This window comes from Ostrinia nubilalis, chromosome 14 (assembly GCF_963855985.1).
Source record: "Ostrinia nubilalis chromosome 14, ilOstNubi1.1, whole genome shotgun sequence".
Taxonomy (NCBI): Eukaryota; Metazoa; Arthropoda; class Insecta; order Lepidoptera; family Crambidae; genus Ostrinia; species Ostrinia nubilalis.
The window spans coordinates 11,205,690-11,224,929 of NC_087101.1; the positions used below are offsets into that span (position 1 = coordinate 11,205,690).

The 19,240-nt window shown below is 36.2% G+C and overlaps 1 protein-coding gene across 1 annotated transcript; it reads left to right on the top strand.

Moving 5' to 3' along the window:
* Window positions 1–12,598: 12,598 nt before the first annotated feature.
* LOC135078331 (uncharacterized) lies at window positions 12,599–18,853 on the top strand. The gene is made up of 6 exons (XM_063972930.1): window positions 12,599–12,654; window positions 13,737–13,960; window positions 15,884–16,092; window positions 16,575–16,719; window positions 17,272–17,383; window positions 18,634–18,853. Exons 1-6 carry the CDS (start codon window positions 12,599–12,601, stop codon window positions 18,851–18,853), a joined length of 966 nt encoding a protein of 321 aa, XP_063829000.1.
* Window positions 18,854–19,240: the final 387 nt, after the last annotated feature.

A 19,240-nucleotide genomic window follows, 5' to 3' on the forward strand; every position in this document is an offset into this window, starting at 1 on the left:
TGTGCATTCTTCAGACCCACAGTGGGTCTAGTCAAAATGCCATCGCAAACCAATATGAAGTTTTCACTAATGTCAGTCGCCGCGTCACCAGTAATTCGATTCGATCGGAAAATGGCAGCCAAAATGCACATTGAACCACCAACGACGCGGCGACATAAAAGTTCATTCAAAATCGAATAAAAGTTTAAAAATGTCTATGACTTTGCGATTGTTTTTACTTTTTTTAGCTTTTTTTTTTTAAATTAGTTTCTTCCTTCTTTCTGCTCTCTGTTTACGTCTATGCTTCGCTGTCAAATTAGCTGTCAAAACGACATCGCGATACGGATTTGTCAAAACAGCCTTAGGGTGGGTTGCACCATCTTAGTTTAACTTTGACAAACGTCTAAAATCTGTCAAACTCCATACAAAAAACACCGGTTAACGTCATAGTTACGGTCAAAGTTAGGTGGTGCAACTCACCCTATTGGTTTTCGATATAATCGAAGCTTATCACCGGGGTTTAAGTAATCGCAATGAAAATGGCGGGTGTTGCGATTCGATTCGATTTTGATTGAGTCTTAAATGCATGTTGGCTAAGCCTTTGTATGGGAAATTTCAATCCAGTCTTTCGATTATCGATAGGTAGGGCTTTGCGATTCGATTTTTTGCCGTTTGACTAAGCCTTTTTTGTTATCGACCTCTTTTGCGATTTGTTTGTTTGTTTGCGACTGGTTTGCGATGGGTTTGCGATTTTAAAGTGCGTTTTGACTAGACCCACAGATTTGTTTGCTCTGTCATGTCACAATGTCAATGTCACCCCTCCCCTGCCACTCCCATATCTCGGGCTCTAACTGAGTTAGGCGCTAGAATGATAAAGTGACGTTTAAAAGGAAATGTCGTTTTAACTAGTGTTCAACGTGCGTGTAACTTTTTATTAGTAAGCAGGTTAATAACTAACTCCGAGTAGGCACTTGGGAAGTATAAATAGGACTTTAAACGAGCTAGAGATTGCAGTGATTTAAGCTTACACACTTCAGTTAGTTGGAAATGCCGATATCCCATCCTCTCTATACGCAGACCCATTGCAAACTCAAGTATGTTGCCCCGATATCCGGAACGATAAATGCTAAATCGATTGTAAACGATGTAATTGGAGAATACATCGCATATTATAATGGATCTACAGTGCTGCTAGAACTACCTACTCTAACGCCCGTATTCACAAACGATGCTTGCTTAAGTGAAGCAGCAAATCTAACGCACAGCGTTGAATAGAGCTCTGTGATTGGTTCGTGTGTCACCCTGTGCGTCCACGCGCACTGTGAGACCTCATAGTAATGTTTGTGAATACAGGGGTTACTCAATAACTTAACTAACTCAATTCTATTCTATAGTTTTAGAGTAAAGCGGTGCAAAAGAGTACAGGCGATAAGAATATGCTTTAAATAGGTACTTTTCGAGTTCTATCATAATTGTGACTAATATAACTGCAGTAGTGTTTTGGACCTATTTACCCTAGTTACTAAGCCTGATAAATACATGAATGTCTCCCTAGATTTCAATAAATTAGTTAGTTCTAACCTAAAATTAGTCGAGATTCATATTTGCACACGTTCGTAAACTGCTTAAGAGGTTTTTTTAGAGGTCAATTATTGTTATTTGGAGACTTGTTTATTTGTATTTAGCTCTAAATGTACCAATCGAACCGTATCATTCGTAGTCTTGAGAGAGTTGTACTTTAGTTTCCTATCCCATTTCATTATTAATTTATCCTTAAAAGCTTTTCCGGAGCGTTTTATCTCCACTTATGAGGGAGTGCTATTTCCTCTCTTGGAATCCGGATTTCCAGAATCACAAAGCAGTCTACAATCAACGATAGTTGAGATACTTACAGGGTCAAAAGAATTTGGAAGATAATAAGACAAAAGACACTAACTTGACCTTCACTGGTTGGGTTTTTATTGGCGGTCAAGCTGGAGATCCTGGCTACACAGGAGTTGTAGATGTGGGAAAGAGAGGTGGGAATATTCCAGTAAAAGACACTTAAGGAAATTGGACTATCGTGTAGTCTACGTCGCGACGTCAGTATGATTGCAAATGTCGTGATCGTTCGTCGTGATGATCACCGTTACATAATTCCTGGCAATAAGACAAGTGGTGACTGAGTTTGTTCCGGCGTTTCTTCTCAGCACTTGCCATATGTTTGTCTCGAAGCGCTGGTAGGGCCCAAAAGATAAGGAGATATGTAAAGTGCCCCATAAGGGCTACCTTTTTTTTTATGTAAATAAATTTTGACGTTCATAAGTGCCACTTGTAGTCTAAACTGAATAAATATTTTTGATTTTGATTTTTTTCTTCAGCCACAGGACGTTCACTGCAGAATATAAGGCCTAATGATTTCTAGATTGGCCGGTTGGCAGGGGCCTACATCTTGCGCTTCGTCATCAGATACATGACCTTTTAGATATTGATATTGTTTTAATCAACTACCTACGACGAAAGCTAGGCCTATATTCAGAAGCTACTTAAAACTAATTCAAACTCAAGTCTAGGTTCAAAGTTGACTTAATAGCCTGAATTCCACCAATCACTTTTGAAACTAGCTTTTGTATAGTTAAATCGAGTTTTGATTGTAGTTTCAGAGCTCCCATTCTAAATACATGTCTGTGAAATTCCACACAACACTAAACCAGATAAGAAATATTTCCCTCTATAAAATAAGGGCTAAACACTCTAGTAGATTGTATAAATGTTCGTGTTACGAAAATATACGAGTAGAATGAAAATGCCTCAACTAATGAACACATAAACATTTCATGAATGTGTACAAGTAATTTCAGCTTCAACTATTTTAATCAGTGCAGGCAATAGACATTAAAATTCGTGGATGCTGTGACTTGTTTGAGTTTGAAATAATACCAGACTTATAAGAAAAAATAACCTTCCACCTAATCCTGAAGAAACTATGTCTCTCATAATAACTCATTACTCCAAGAATCTTTCTAATTATCCTCGGAGCTGGACTCGTTAAATGGAAACCTGAGACGGCTGCAATATATCAGGAATGGCAGCGCTTTATCCTACGTGCCCAATTATTGCCAGGAAAATTGCATTTCCACGAAGGAATAGCTGAACAATTTTACTCCGTTTTAGATTTAAAACGCTACGTTGCTGGAGTGAGAGCTAATCTCTGCTCTCGACGTGTTGTAATAAAAGCTATTGAAACTTAATGTGCTAAATATTGAGCTGAAAATTGCTTTTGAATAGGTACAAACAAATCGTTTGTTGGTTATTTTTCTTAAGCGCTTTGGTGGCAGGCTGCTTTCACCATACATCGGTGTCAAGGTGAGTGTGGCTGGTAACTTGTTAGTAGTGAATTTCAAAGAACTTCAAACGAGCTATTCGATTTACAAAAGCAGTGCCCAATTAAGTTTTAGTGTCAAAAATCTACCCAGACCAATAGTCACTATAAATTATAAAAAAATATTCCATGGCGCATGGAGTCGGTTGATCTCAGTCGATGAGGGACTTTATGAGTACTGTATTATCATCATTACAAACTACGATGAAGGTGACAAAGTTCTCCATGGATTTGAATTAACTTAAAGGTAAAGAAATATAGGCGTTATATTCGCAAAGTATTCGATGAACTAGGTACATCTAAGTTGCTTATTCGATCTTTTTTATCTCCGATTCAGAGCATAATCTTCCTTAATTTATTTCTTTCCGGTCCAAATCACCAAATATTACGGCTAACCACTATTCTGCTAAAATACTAGTCCAGAATAAATGGAAGATTTAGATAACGTTACATCCTGTATAATTATGTGATATGTATCATCTTTAGTACAATAGCAGCTAATTAGACTTCCTTGGGGCACGGGGACGTGCTGATTTTAATTTCCAACTGAGTACAAAATGATAAAAGTCGCATGTAACCGTTTTCATTTTGGTTTAGATATAGCAAGTCCGAATACCTTCATTGGTTGGGTTTTTATGGCGGTCAAGTTGTAGATCTTGGCTACACAGGAGTTGCAGTGGTGGAAACGAGAGGTGGGAATAGTCCCAAGTCCGAATCAATCTGACAATCCTTAAATTATTTTGTAATTTTAAGCCATCGTGTTTCGACCTGATACAAATGCCTCCAAAATGGCTCATAAAAGGCCTACAATCCAAAACAAATGGAAGACAGTTTCTTAGAATTGCACAAAAATAGATTACCTATACATATTTGCCAAGCAGCTGTGTGAAAATAAACAATACCTTTATTACTATATTAGTAACTTTCTCTTTGTCATCGGTATCTCAATTGAAATGTTCAGGTTCACTCCTCCGTAATCAATGGGCGATCAGCTGTTAAGAGTTTTATGGGTTTACATAATGAGAACTCAATATTGATTCCGAACTGAAAATCTTAATTAAAATATAATGGAATAAGTTATTAACGATTATTTTGTAACTTTGATTGTGTTAGCGTTCTTAGTAGAAAAATCATGAAATTGAAAACCGTGGAAAGTGTAGGCCAAGTCTTCCATTTGCCTTGCGAGTGTCGTGATTTTTTAACGACTCCTTAATGCGTGCGTCTTACATGTATTAAATACATACATTTACTACTTTTAATAATAAATCTCATGTGAAATTTTGTTTAAAATTGAGATTCAAAGTAAAACCATTCTTAGAGATACAAAAATATTGAACATGTTGCTTGTGGCTCCATCTGCGTTGTGTTCGTTTTTGTCACAGATAATCTCGACGCTATCGGGAATCCCTCGGATCTACTTTAAGAGGGTAATTTCCTGGAAGAAGGTACTTATCTTACATCTTTCTCCAAAGCATAATCTATCGCCATTTTCAAATTAATTCGCTTCCCAAAAAGAAGCGCAGATTGTTAAATATTGTAGCTTAAGTAGATGTTATAAGAGTAGGTTAGAGCGAGGTACGTTTTAACAAGGGCGAGTTGTGACAATTTTGGAACTTATTAACTACTAGCGAGCTCGTGACTGTACGCGTATTTAAGTTCAAGTCTCGAGCTAACAAATGCGCTTTGTTGCGAGCTCGATGGTAGAGTTAAACCTAGGCGCAGACCACCGACTTTTTAGTTGGCCGATAGTTGGGCCCGATTGTAATTTGTATGAGGAATCGGCCGATATCAAATCGGTGTAGAGTAGACAAGTCCATACTAATTAACAGCCCGACCCAGCTATTACTCAACTATAAGTCGGTGGTCTGCGCCTAGGCTTATAGGTTTCCAAAAATCGACAATATCACAACTCTCCTCTGTTATTTACTCACCTCGGTCTCTCCTAGCTGTTACTTTCGCAAGTTTACTCTGATTCATTGAGAATATAGTAAAAGTACAACTTAGGTACCCATTAATTACAATATCAAACGACTTATTTAGTGTATCAATTATCTGTTTTCACGCCAATCTGCCCTTGTATTTTCACTCCAAAGAATTAGATTAGTTCCCAATTTGTCACATTCTTAAAATGTTTGTTCATCTATATTTATTGTAAAGCGAAAGGTCACTGATTGACTGACTGACTGACTCACACATCACAAAATCTCAGCAACTACAAATGCTAGGAGTCTCAAATTTTGCATGGTAGCTAGCACTACGCGTAATGCTCACTAAGAACGGATTTTACGGAACTCCACCCCTAAGGGGGTAAAACGGGATCCACGCGTACAAAGTCGCGGGCGGCCGCTAGTTGATATTAAAACTATTCTTTGTTTGGACACAATTTTCAAAGGAATACACCGAGTAGAGCAAATATTTAGTTTTCTGTAATTATGACCGAGTCAACTCGTTTGTGCTATTATCATAACGCTTGTTAGTCACGCCGAAAACTCAAATTAAATAATTCTCAGACAAATTTGGTAGCCAAGGACGAGCGGGTTTACTACAAATTGCTTTTGGATGACAATTTATATTCAATGTAAGAGAATGAATAAAAGGAAAATCTGTAATTTAACTGTATTATTACAGTTACAAATACATTTTATTATAATTAATGACAACAGCCTACTGGTTTTGTTGATTAAATAAATAACGAAGTAAATGCTTTCGAAACAGAGTTATGATTTTAAGCTTCTATTTATTAATCCCAAACCTTCCCTAACTTAATTTATTTGGACCAAACTGATTGAGTTTAATTTAGTGTATTTAGCGAGCTGGAGATTAAACATCTATTTACTAATGAAAATCATTTTTCTTATTAGTATTTTTTTTTAAATAAAGATTATTAGCAACTAGCGGCCGCCCGCGACTTCGTACGCGTGGATCCCGTTTTACCCCCTTCATCTATCTTACGCGGTTTAGATTTTTTCATACAAATGTTTTTTCCCGCTAACTCCCGTTCCCGTGGGAATTTTGCAATATCCTGTTGTAACTAAGCTTTAAGTTTACTAAGGTACCTGCATGCCAAATTTCAAGCGTCTAACTTAAGCGGTTTAGATTTTTCATACAAAAGGATTTTCCCGCTAACTCCCGTTCCCGTGGGAATTTTGCAATATCCTGTTGTAACTAAGCTCTAAGTTTACTAAGGTACCTGCATGCCAAATTTCAAGCGTCTAACTTAAGCGGTTTAGATTTTTCATACAAAAGGATTTTCCCGCTAATTCCTGTTTCCGTGGGAATTTCTAAGTACACTATAACCTGCCCAGGAGTATGAAGAATAATTGTACCAAGTTTTGTTAAAATCCGTCTAGTAGTTTTTGTTTGTATAAGGAACATACAGACAGACAGACAGACAGACAAAAATTTTACTGATTGCATTTTTGGCATCAGTATCGATCACTAATCACCCCCTGATGGTTATTTTGAAAATATATTTCATGTACAGAATTGACCTCTCTACAGATTTATTATAAGTATAGATTATTTTGTATTGCCCAAATTACTAATAGTCCCGTTAGCCCCTCGCCTCGTGGTAAGCTAAATAAGCTTGTGTTACGAGTGGGCTCACCACAATAGTCGAGCGGCGGTGGGATTCGAACCCGCGTTCCTCGGATCTCGAGTCGGCCACTCCAACCCCTTCACCGTTCGGCTATCGTGGCTATTAATTATTCATGATAGTAACTCTAATAAAACCTCTTCTATTAAACACTATAAACAACGTTACCACTTCACTACCTTCATAGACGAACGAAAACATTTGGCTTGGTAGAACAAAGCTTCAGTAAAACCAAAGATACAATAACAGAGTATTTCCCCCCGTTTTGGGAGCTCATTAAATTTTGGCTTCAGGGCTGAACAGTCACGTTTCTCTTCACAAACATCTAATACAGCAACTGTTGCTGGGGTCGTAGAGGAAAATTAAAAAAATACGCATTCCAACGGTTTCCATGGACGAAAATAGGTAGGTGTTGTAATAAAATTGTGTGCGAATTTCTTTGTGTACCTAATTTAATACAAATTGTGAAACAAATAAAACAAATGAACTACTTCTAAATTCGAATATTTGTATTTCTAATATTGTATTCGCCCTCGTTACTTAGTGGGTGGGAAAATACAATATAAATATTTGAATTTAGAGAAAAGTATTTATTTGTTTTTTTTTCTTTCGATCCAAATTAAAATTCTAGATAGGTGTGTGTATTACCACAGAATAATAATAAGTACTACGTACAGAAGTTTTACTTAGCGAAGGTATTTAAAAAAATGTATGCTCAATTTCATTAACAGTATGGTGTAATTTAGCCTGTCTCAAGAGTCAAGCACCATTTTGTTGACAAACGTCAGTGATCGGCACTGCGCCGAAGCTATAGGGCTGACTTCGGTAAAATGATCTGACGTGAGGTGCCAAACTGCGGAAAATGGCGGAGGAAATACATGATTTGGCATGAATTATCATGAATAATATTAACTACTTATTTACCTCTCAGTGTCCTGAGGCAACTTAAAAAAGTACATTCTGTGTTTTTATTATTATTGAGGCAGTTAAATACTGCACAGTATTTAGTACACCATTTTCTTTATTTTCTTCCATCATACACAAGAATACGCGTGCGTGAGTCAATGTTCGCTCGTATGTGAGGCCTTGTCGAATAGTATCCTGTAGGGTTCTATATTGGCTCACATAAAATTCTAAATCCTATTCTTTGTCTTACTACCGATTTGTGTTCATAATAATCTCTCTTCATAATTTTATTTTTCATACTTTTTTTATTCATACATTTTTATTACTACCAACGGAGCTCATAACAGTTAGTAATCATAATTTTTTTATCAATACTGTTACTGCCAAGAACCATTCAAAATACATAATTTTTATTTTCAGATCTTTTTTCTTCATAACATTCATTGATCATATTGTTTTAATTAATAATGTTGTTACTAAGAACATACTTCAACTCATAATGTTGTTGTTTATTTATTTATTTATTTATTTATTTATTTATTAGGTACACCAATATTAATTTACTTTATAACAGACATACTCGTATCTTTAAAATAATCATATATAATTTAATTAAGTAAATAAGCATGCAAAGCATGCAGCATGAAAGCAAGCATGCAACATGCATTGGTATCTCCTCGTCTCCGTCGCTGTGGGACGCGGACGAGGGCTGCCCTCCCTCCGCGCCTCCGGCTTTTAAATTAGGGGAAAGTAGTACGAGTTGATCCCCTGGGGTAAGATGATCTTTTGCGATTGTGCTGAAACCACTAACGTCATTTAGTTTCTTTCACTGGTAAAACATAGCTCTGGACACATCCCCGCCTCAGTCAAATCGTAATGGTGGTGTGAGCGATACATCGAATTTGACGAGAAAAAAGAAAAATTGTGTACTTCTGATCTAAAATAGGCATGACTTTGAGCTTATGTTACTTTTATTCAAACAATGTTAAATGTAATTACTGTTGTCGTTAGGCTTTCTATTATGTTTAATTTTAATATTTTGGCCATAAAAACGTAGCCGCGTACTTGTAGATTATTTTAGCAAATATTTAACAAAAAGTGGGACTTGGGTCAAGATGATCCCTTCCTATATGTACGAGATGATCCCAGGGAATTAAAACAAAAAAGTCAATGGAGTAGGTAAAGGGAAGTGAAATAAAAGAAAGAGAACTTCATATAACTCACCTGAGTCTGAAGGAGATGATACTGAGTGGCTGTACTGAACAGAAAAGTTTTCAAGCGATACCAAGGGTGAAGGATGGATAAAATGTTATGCATGTGGAAAATGGGGCCATAAAGCATGTGCGGGGGTAGAGGGTGATGAAGCAGGTGAATTTATTTGTGATATATTCAACACAGCTCCAGCCAAAAAGCGTTTTAATTATTTAAACGCTTTTTAGCAGGTACTAAGAAAGAATCAGTTATTTTCGTTATTTAATTCGTAAATGTTTTTCTTTTCTAACTTTTTAACGATTTTTTCGCATAATTAGGTACTCCGAAAGGAATATAACCAGAAAAGAATAGATCATAGAACAGAATCATAGGGATCATCTTACCCCTACCTGGGGGATCATCTTACCCACAGGGGTGTACAAGATGATCACTTTGTAAGGTTTTGCAAAAAATGAAATATTTTAATGAAACCTCAATTAATTTCTGGTTTTGAGTATAAGGAAAGTTGGATAGATAAATATACTAGTAGTAATCGTCTTTATTTTTGGTTTACCTTGAAAAATATGTATTTTACAGCGATTCCCGCTTAAGGGGATCATCTCGTACTACTTTCCCCTACACTCTAGGGGTAGGGCAGACAAGACTACGTGGAATCGGTTTTGCAGCGATTCGTTTCTGTCACGTTAGTTTTGTGGCACAAAATATTGCCTGTTTTGGACCATTTCATATTAATTTAATGTTAAAATACGATTTAATACGAATAAAGACATCATGATTTAATTTTCAATAATATGGATAAATACGGATTACTAATGTTTGGCCAAAAAACGTTTCCCAAATTATCACATCGCAAACAACGTTTCGCAAATTTTTATTTGGCAAATTCTCATTTGGCAAAACAATAATAAGAAATTAATTTTCATATTTCATTCTTTTTATCGAAATTTCCAAATGATTCATTAAACAATAGAGGTGATTCTAGCGCTCGGCGGCCGCTGCCGCGGCACGCTTCGCTCGCCTTCGCGCGTTAAGGGTCACTGTTCTAACCTAACCTAACCTACTATTTTCTGCGATACCTACTTTCTGCAACCATACTATTTTCTGCAATCTCTTTGTTTTACATAAAATTCTTGTGAAAACCATGATCATCTGCCTTATGCTTTGATTTGTGGGTAACGATGGGTAAGTATGTGAAGTGTCAATTTGACCAAACAAATTATTTGGGATATAATATTTGGCAAAATAAAACATTTGCTATATAAACATTTGCCAAGTAAAATTTTGCCAAATGATAATTTGACCAAATGAATTAGTTGCGAAAAGTACAGTTGCTAAAAGTTCATTTGGGAAATGAAACTTTGGCGATAAGTTGTTTGCGAAGTGAAATTTGGCGAAAAGTATTTTGGCCAAACGGAAGGATACCGATAAATACACTTATAAGTAATAAATTTATGAAAACAAATATTAGGATACATCACATTTATGAATGTTATAGTTATTTATTCGAATGATTATGAGTTTCGATCATTAGTATAGAAAAATATATGAAAACAAATATTAGTAAAAACTAAGTGTATGATTAGTGATATTATGAATATCAATGATTATGTTTTTAAATATGTAGGTTTTAAATTTTTTATGAAGAATGATCATTATGGTGTCAAATTGTATGAGAAATATTTTCGGACCTCCAATGATAGGAATTGAAAAGTTATGTAAGAAAATGCGCTACCATCCTGTAGGTGGGCATCGTGCGTGTTTTGTTTTCGATGTAAACTCGCGGAGATGAACAGGCCTGGTATTACTCTTAGTGATATTTATTTTTATAAACTAAAACTGTTTTGTAATGGCAGAACGTATTTCTACTATAACTAATATTATTCATTTATTTACATAAAATTGGAGCGTTCAGAGTAGAATTTATTATAAAATTATAGAGACGCTATTTATCTGCGCCTAACTAACCGATATTTAGAAAAACACATTTTATCTGAACCATATTTTCTTTTAAGGAGAAAAAAAAATGGCCGCTGTCGTTTAGCTGATCGTAAAGTAAAATACATCCAAATATCCAATCCAAACTTAATTAAAACGGAGATTTCATATTCAAACATCAGTCGGAAGTCAGTTGCTTTTAATCCCATTGGTGAATTCAAAAGGATATTCCAACCGGGATATATTTTAAAGCATTCATAATAATATCTTGTAAAGCAAAACTGTCGACAAACTTGCATCTTGAAAGGGAACTCCACAAAACTTTGGATTTACTTCAACCGAAAATTAAAATAACATCTGACTGTTTTGTTTACGGAAATGTACTTCGTTACTTTTAAGAAAGTTGCGTAAAATGAGCGACTTGTTTGTATCCCGAGTTGTTAACAGGATTGAGGGCAATGGATTTAGGGAATCTTATACTTAGTTGATTGACAATTTATTAACTACTTCTCATGAAACTCAAACCAAAAGCCCTTGAAAACTTACTAAATCTGATTTTTATGCATATTATTTGGGTAATGATTAGAAGTAGTTTCCTCATCAGCCAGACAGTTTTGACAGTTCCAACTCCTTGCCAGTTTTTTTTTATAGCTGCCAAAGCCACGATGACCCAAACTTCATGATTCACCAACATTCTAACCTATATTGGGAGCATAGGCTGACCAACTTTCAGCTTTTATAAAATGACGTATACTTATAGGTCTGGCATTCACTAGCTCTTAGTCTATTTCCGAGTTGATAAGTCTGCTATGAGCTTTACTCATTCATGTGTATGTTTTCAGTACCATATACCCAATTGCAATGGATAGGCCTATACGAGTGAGTACTTTATACGACTGTACTCACAAACATGACATTCACAAGTTGATGTACAATCCTTTACGACGTCACAACATGATCGGATGCTTGTTGGTGGAAATGTTGATGAATGTATACCATTTCAAGTGAGTATTAGCGACCTCACACAGCGTCTTTCGAGCGTTCTCGTTATGCGCGCCTGGGCGTTTGGGTAAAAAAATATAATTTCAATTAGTGTGAAACTGGACTATAGATCGTTCCATCTACGAAGATGCGCCCCACCAATTTTTGGTCGAGGGAAGCGCGGGGAGTTTGATCCGAGCAATCCGAGCGTCATTATTGTAGTGTGCGTGTGCACTCGTGGATAATTTTAGCGTGTACCGATAACACTGAAACATTACCTGAAGAATGGTAAGGCACGTCAGCGCTGCGTAGATCAGGCAGAGATTTGCGCGGGCGCTGGCAAGACGACGACCCTCGAATGACGCTAGTGTGGGTGGGCCCTTACAATATTATCATAAACTTATTTTATTGCAATGAACTAAAAACATTGCATCAAAAGCACATCGACTAAAACATTTTTGTTGTAAAAATAGTACCTATTAAAACTAAATAAGATCGACGATGTTTATCTTTATGTGCCGTCGACTGTACTTAATAACTTTTTTAGTGTTACCTACGTAGACGAGCGAAGTTTTGATGTCCTCATACATAAACAGCCAGCAGTCGACCTATATGCTGTACCTTGTGCGATGACACCAGAAATGCTGGCATTCTCGTATCCAATGGGAGCAGTTGTACATTTCAGGTAATAAATATGTTGTTAACTATCCCATAAGAGTAGAATAATAACCGATTACTACACTAAGGTTGAGTTGCACCAACTAATTTGAACGGTAATTATTGATATTAAACGGTGCTTTTTGTATGGAGTTTGACAGATTTTTGATATTTGTTAAAGCTAAAGTAAGATGGTGCAACTCAGCCTAAGTAAGTAAATGACGGATCAATATTATACGTTGATTCATATTTTTTATGGAACGAACAAAATAACATTAATCATTAAATAAGCCCGATAATAAATAATACATTATAAACCGAAAAGTATAACTTTTCATAGCGTCATTTAAGGACGGTATTGATAAAAGACGGACGTAATACGTAAATCTACAAAAACATAAAATACTGAGAAAAGTAAGTGTTAGATTTAAAGAGCTCAAAATATAGAACATTAGATTCAGGGTTCCGAGAAAATTTATTCCAAGACCTATTTTATTATAAAATGTTGAACGATGAATTAAATCCGGGTCATTTGTTAGCGAGTCCGTAATTTATCGGACGCTTTCCGGATGCTAATAATTGGTGCCTAAAGAGATAACTAGACCCAGATGGCAAAGGTCACAGTTTTCTACAGATTTTACTAAATTACATAGAACCTCTATTATTGAATTTTGTCTATTAGATTGAAAAAGCTAGCAGAAAGATATCGAATTTCATAACAGTCTTCGATCAAGCGATGTCAACTAATCAGTTAAATCTTCCATCATTTGAGTCAGTCAAACACCATGCGATTCTAGGTAAAGTTATTGTAAATCCTATTGTTATTCTTCTGTGTTTTATATTTACCTAGTGAGTATTTGCTTTGGAATCTTTATTTCTATTAATTGTCTCGAAATTGACTTATGTCGGAACTAATATCAGTGGTTGCTACTCTTATGACCTGCACTGGACTGACATTATTATGCTGCATTCAGCATTCCATCGATAGTTTGTTACTTTACTTGATCACTGAATAAAAGGAAGTGAAGGAAGTGCCTACTTACAACGTAAGATGTTTGATATCTGCCTTGTGGATTTTTTGACAGAATCCTGACTCCTTACTTTTACCAGATACGGCTTCCTCCTCCGCCGTACCCATGACGTGAAGTTGTTCAACCCGTACTACACCAGGCCATTCACGGCTCGGCTCTGGAAGTTCCTCACCGCAGCCGCTGTGGTGGTCTGCTGCCTGTTCTACCTCGGAGCCTGGTGGGAGAAAAGGCTGTTAGGAGATCATGTGGAATGCAGCCTCGGGCTTGAGGTGCTGTTGATTATTGGGGGGTACTGCCAGCATAGTGAGTATTTTAGGGTTCCATTTTCGAAGGGGACCCTATTACTATTACACCAGGCCATTCACGGCTCGGCTCTGGAAGTTCCTGACCGCAGCTGCAGTGGTGGTCTGCTGCCTGTTCTACCTCGGAGCCTGGTGGGAGAAGAGGCTGTTAGGAGGACATGTGGAATGCAGCCTCGGTCTGGAGGTACTGCTGATCAATGGGGGGTATTGCTAGCATAGTAAGTATTTTTTGGGTTCTGCACCCGAATGGCAAAAAAAAAGTATCCTTAACCCGTCATGGTAAGCCAAATACTTGTATGGTTGTGTTACGAGTGGATTCACCACAATAGTCCAGCGGCGGCGGTGTTCAAATTCGCGTTTCACGGATCTCGATTTGGCTCGATAAAGGTTTTTAGGTAAGCGCAAGACCGGTCGTTTTGGAAATTTTTTTATGCAGTTTTTTATGTGGATTAAAGAAACAGCTAGGGAATATTATCCCACATTATCGTAGGTTAGTAAATATCGCTAGATTAGAACATTGGCCAAATATTATTGCAGTATGCAATATTGCTTTATACTTGAGAAACGTACCTAGTGTGCATAACAGCTGCGTCCACTGAAGTTATGCACAACTTTAGCGCTGCTCATTTGTGCATTCGCAAATGCGCAGATCTGTTCTGACAAAACTCGAGTGCTTTAGTCGAAACGCAATTTCTCAGATGCAATTTCATGACAAGTTTTTCTACGTACCTAACTTTATATTCATAGGATTTTTTATGGTTTTGTAATAATAACATTATTTGCAATACACAGTCATCAACAAAGACGTACTTATTGCGAACTTTTTGACAACTTTGGGAGTCACGAAATATTTTATCGCTGACTGTAGTAGAAATGTAGCCTTTTAATAGTACATTTAAAATGTTGCTTTATTTTTTTTTCTGAAATGAGCCCAAATTCTTGTCATTCATAAAATAAAACACAATTAAATAACAGGACGCATATATTACCTTATTATAATAAGGCTTGAGTAAAATTAAGCAAGCATTTTCATTACCTATACATTATGACTTCTCAGAACTCATTTAACAGAATATACCTACCATCATTTTACGAGAAGTTTTCAGGTAATAAAATGTTTGCCAGTTACAAATATTTTTTTCTGAAACCTTATCTTACTTACTTTACACAGGTATATTTGTTAAACATTATGAAGAAACATAAAAAAGCCTCTTTCCTCTTGTTGTGGAGGAAAAAGATTTCAAAATCCACATAATTATGAAGCTTCATCATCCTTGTGAAACCGCCTAAATTGTTAATTTTCGGTTCTGAAACGTATTTCTTTGATTAATTTGTCAACTTGTGCGGTGTGGAATAAAAATTACTAATCTATCTTTCTTGAAACCGGCAGAAATAGCAAAATAGGGTGAATGTCATTAATTCTGCCCGAAATATATAGAACAGTAAAATAAGGCCAATTCAGACGTCAGTGGGTTAGGTCTTAAAGCTGTATCTCGAAGGACACTGAGTCCCAATCAATCTTCTCTAATCTATGATCTAGTTTATCTAACGATACAAGCTGGCACTGAGCTGATCCATCTATAGTCGAAAGGTACCTTCATGAATTCGTGGAATAAGTGAGAGGATGTGTTTAAGCCTTTAGTTCTCAAGGGGTTAGGTTTAGAAATTAATTACCAAAATAATTGAATGATTAATTTGATGATACGTCTGAATGTGCTAAAGTTAGATTTTTCATTCTAGTACTACTTTTAGTGCTTTACTAGTGCATTTATCAGGTGAAACCAAGACTTTGATAAGCTGCTAGTTTTCATCTCAAAAATGTTTTGTCTCGTTTTTACCATATTGTTTGTTATACCTTCGCGAAACTCATCCTGTAAAACTTTCAACAGAATCCAACGAATTCATAACAACTATAAACTTTCAGTTTTTCCAGTGGATGTAGTTTTTTCCTCGCGGAGAACAGCGTATTTCACATTCTTTCTGTACTCCTACATCATCTACACCGTGTATACGTCTAACTTGCTCTCTCACTTGGTGAGTGAAAAGGAGAACGTCATTAGAATAGAAGATTTAGAATCAGGAAGTTTCGATTTTGCAATTTTTGGAAACATGAGGCACATTTTGGAGTACGATGTGAGTATACTTTTAACCTTATCTATACAGGGTGTTAGGTAAATGGGTATATGAGCCGACACTAGTCCATGCTAACATGGGCATATAAATGGTATGGTGAAGTCAGAAATTTGATAGAATCATTTTATTTTTTTAATTTTCATGCAAAATAAATTTTATAAAATCCGATTTGTATGAAAATTAAAATAATTAAAATGAACATATCAATTTTCTGATTTCACCGTACCATTTATATGCCCATGTTAACATGGGCTAGTGTCGGCTCATATACCCATTTACCTAACACCCTGTATAAGTGAGATGCAATAGTACATGCTTGTCCAGAAATGCCTATTCACACTCGCTTTGCAGAGGCCCGGATTATAGTGTTCGAGAAAGACAGCAGCAGGCAACAAATTCCTTAGTCCTTAGCTGTTCGTATTATGGTTATGTGCTGTATCATAAAACTATTAAATTTTAATATTTCAATTTTACATTTACAGTACACTTTGAACAAAAATACACCATTCTCGAAGAAGCTGTCTCAGGCAAAAGCTCTACCAATAAAACAAGCTCTTGATGCCCTCAGATTTAACAGAACTGCACTGCTTTCTGACTATATGTCACTTTTTCCTGCAGTTCGAGCAGGTAAGTAAACCACTTATACCATTTACTGATTAATCATGAAATCTCAGAAACTAGAACACCTACAAACTTGAATTTTGGCTAGTAGTTTCCTTAAAGGGTGTAGATAGACATCTGCTAAGAACGGATTTTACGAAACTCCACCCCTAAAGTAGTGAAAACGGGTCACGGGTGGTCGTTACAAACTACTACACCAAACGGCCGGCAGAATAACCTACTGCATCCAGCAAAAAAACTGAAGTGACAGGGACCTGAAGAAATACATAGCGCTAAATATAGATACGTAGCGCTCTTTTTAAATAGATAGGCTATACACTCATTCAATTGTAAAAGTCAATAGAACAAATAGGTCATACTCGTACACTGAAGAACTTATCTTCATTAAAAACACTACCTCGTGTAAGTTCTAGTTAAGTTTCTCGTCTCGTATAAGATGAGAGTTGAAGTGCTCCTAACTATTTCTAGCAAAACGTCTTAGCTTTTCATTAGATATTATCAATTAATATTTTACCTATTACAATTTGATCTTAATTAATCAATAGTCTCTTTTTTCAGATTTTACCGACACCGAGATTTGTGAACTTATTGAAATTGATCTAAACGATGACGTGAGGAAATACATATTTACTTCCAAAGAGTTTAAATATAAGGAAGAACTAAAGATAAGGTGCGTTTATTTTTGTTGCTACAAAACTTCTGGGTACAAAATCCACCAGTGAATATAGAATATTGGTAAAAAATTCACAGTGTGTTTAAATATAGGGTTGGCGGTTGGAAGGATTTTTCACGATACCCAAGCAATCATGGAAAGCAAAACCAGAATGAACCTTATTCGGACGTTTGAGAATCATAATCGATAGTTTTGCTGTCATTTTTTGGGATTTATCTGTCAACAACATAAAATTAATCTTACTTCCAAAATCACCATAATAATTATTAGGTACTTAAAAAGTAATGATACTTTTGTAGCTACATCAATTACAATATAATCATCAAATGGACTTTGCAGGCTTCGAATGCTAATTTGAAAAGAAATTAAAACCATCAAAGCTTCGTTTTTGGCTTATTTATATAACGCCCGTGCCTCGATTTTTCCGATCTATTTTTCTAACAGCCAATATTTATCGCCTGGACTTAAACGGTCTTCTGAAGCCGATAAAAGTAATGAATTTCCTGAGAAATATCTGAATATTGTTACACTGATAAAGGGCACTTTATCAAAGTCTCAAGTCTGATACATTTCGGGTCGTCGTTCAATTCTTATGGGATTCAGAGAATACGAAATTGAGTTGTGTAGGTAAATGGTTTGCCTGTAACTTTAGCTTGTATTACGAAACTTTTGACTCGTTTTATTTATCTGTCGGGTCTTGGGCAGATGTAAATCAAACTTAAATATCAGTCACAAGATTGTATTAAGGAGATTCTATTGCATTATGTAGAGCAACTTGTTCAAAACTTCATCATCATCATCATTTCAGCTACGTGTGGACGTCCGTCCACTGCTGAATTTAGGCCTCCCCCAATGATTTCCACAATGGCCGGTTGGTGGCGGCCTGCATCCAGCGCCTTCCCGCTACCTTCATGAGGTCGTCGGTCCACCTCGTGGGTGGACGTCCTACGCTGCGCTTTCCATTACGTGGCTTCCACTCCAGAACCTTGCTGCCCCATCGGCCGTCAGTTCTGCGTACTACATTTATATGCCCTGCCCATTGCCACTTCAGCTTGCTAATCCGTTGGGCTGTCATGTTCGTTTACGGATCTCCTCATTTCTGATTCGAGAATAGCCCGCTGTGCAAAACTTATTGTGATCAAAATCATTTTGTAGTGCGGTTTGTTCAAAGCTAGCACTAAATATTTATTATTGCACTTTTGACTAATCGCACCGACCGATTTTTATAGAATGTTTTCTTTTTTCAGCACCCTAAAGGCGATAGAAACAGGTGTACTGAAAAGATATACCTCCTACGACGACTACCACCCTCTGAAATGTGAGACAGTTCTGCACCAGGAAGTCAGAATCGAACACGTTTGTTTGCCTCTGATAGCATTGGTGGCCGTTTTTGGGATTTCATTCATTATCATGATTTTGGAGATACTATTTTATGAGTATACTAAGGTGTGGCCGTTTGTAAATTGATGGAATTATATTTCTTGAGACGTTTTTTGCACTTTAATAGGCACCTATAGCAAAATAGTGTCTAGAAGATCACTTGAAAATTTTATTATGTCTTGAAGGCATGTGATTACACCATCACTTGGTAAGCAAAACCTCTGAAACGTTTAAGTTTATGAGATTAAAAACATTATCGCATAAAGTACAATAAAAGTTAAAATTTAATACAAGCAGACTTTTTACGAGTAGGTAATAATAAAAAAAAGTGACTAAAATAATCCAAAAATATTAGATGCTCTTGTTTTCTGTAGAAATATTTCGTCTATTTCTGTTTGCTTTGTTATCTTTAACTATGAAGCTTAGTTACAAAATGTCAGAGATTGTCTCTAGAAGTCTTTTTATTTTCCTGAA

Bases quoted from the DNA above. Each gene is read 5' to 3' on its own strand.
- LOC135078331 (XM_063972930.1), top strand. From the start codon at position 12,599: ATGACACCAGAAATGCTGGCATTCTCGTATCCAATGGGAGCAGTTGTA. The intron at 16,093-16,574 runs GTGAGTATACTT...TTACATTTACAG, and splicing joins GGCACATTTTGGAGTACGAT to TACACTTTGAACAAAAATAC. The intron at 16,720-17,271 runs GTAAGTAAACCA...CTCTTTTTTCAG, and splicing joins TTTTCCTGCAGTTCGAGCAG to ATTTTACCGACACCGAGATT.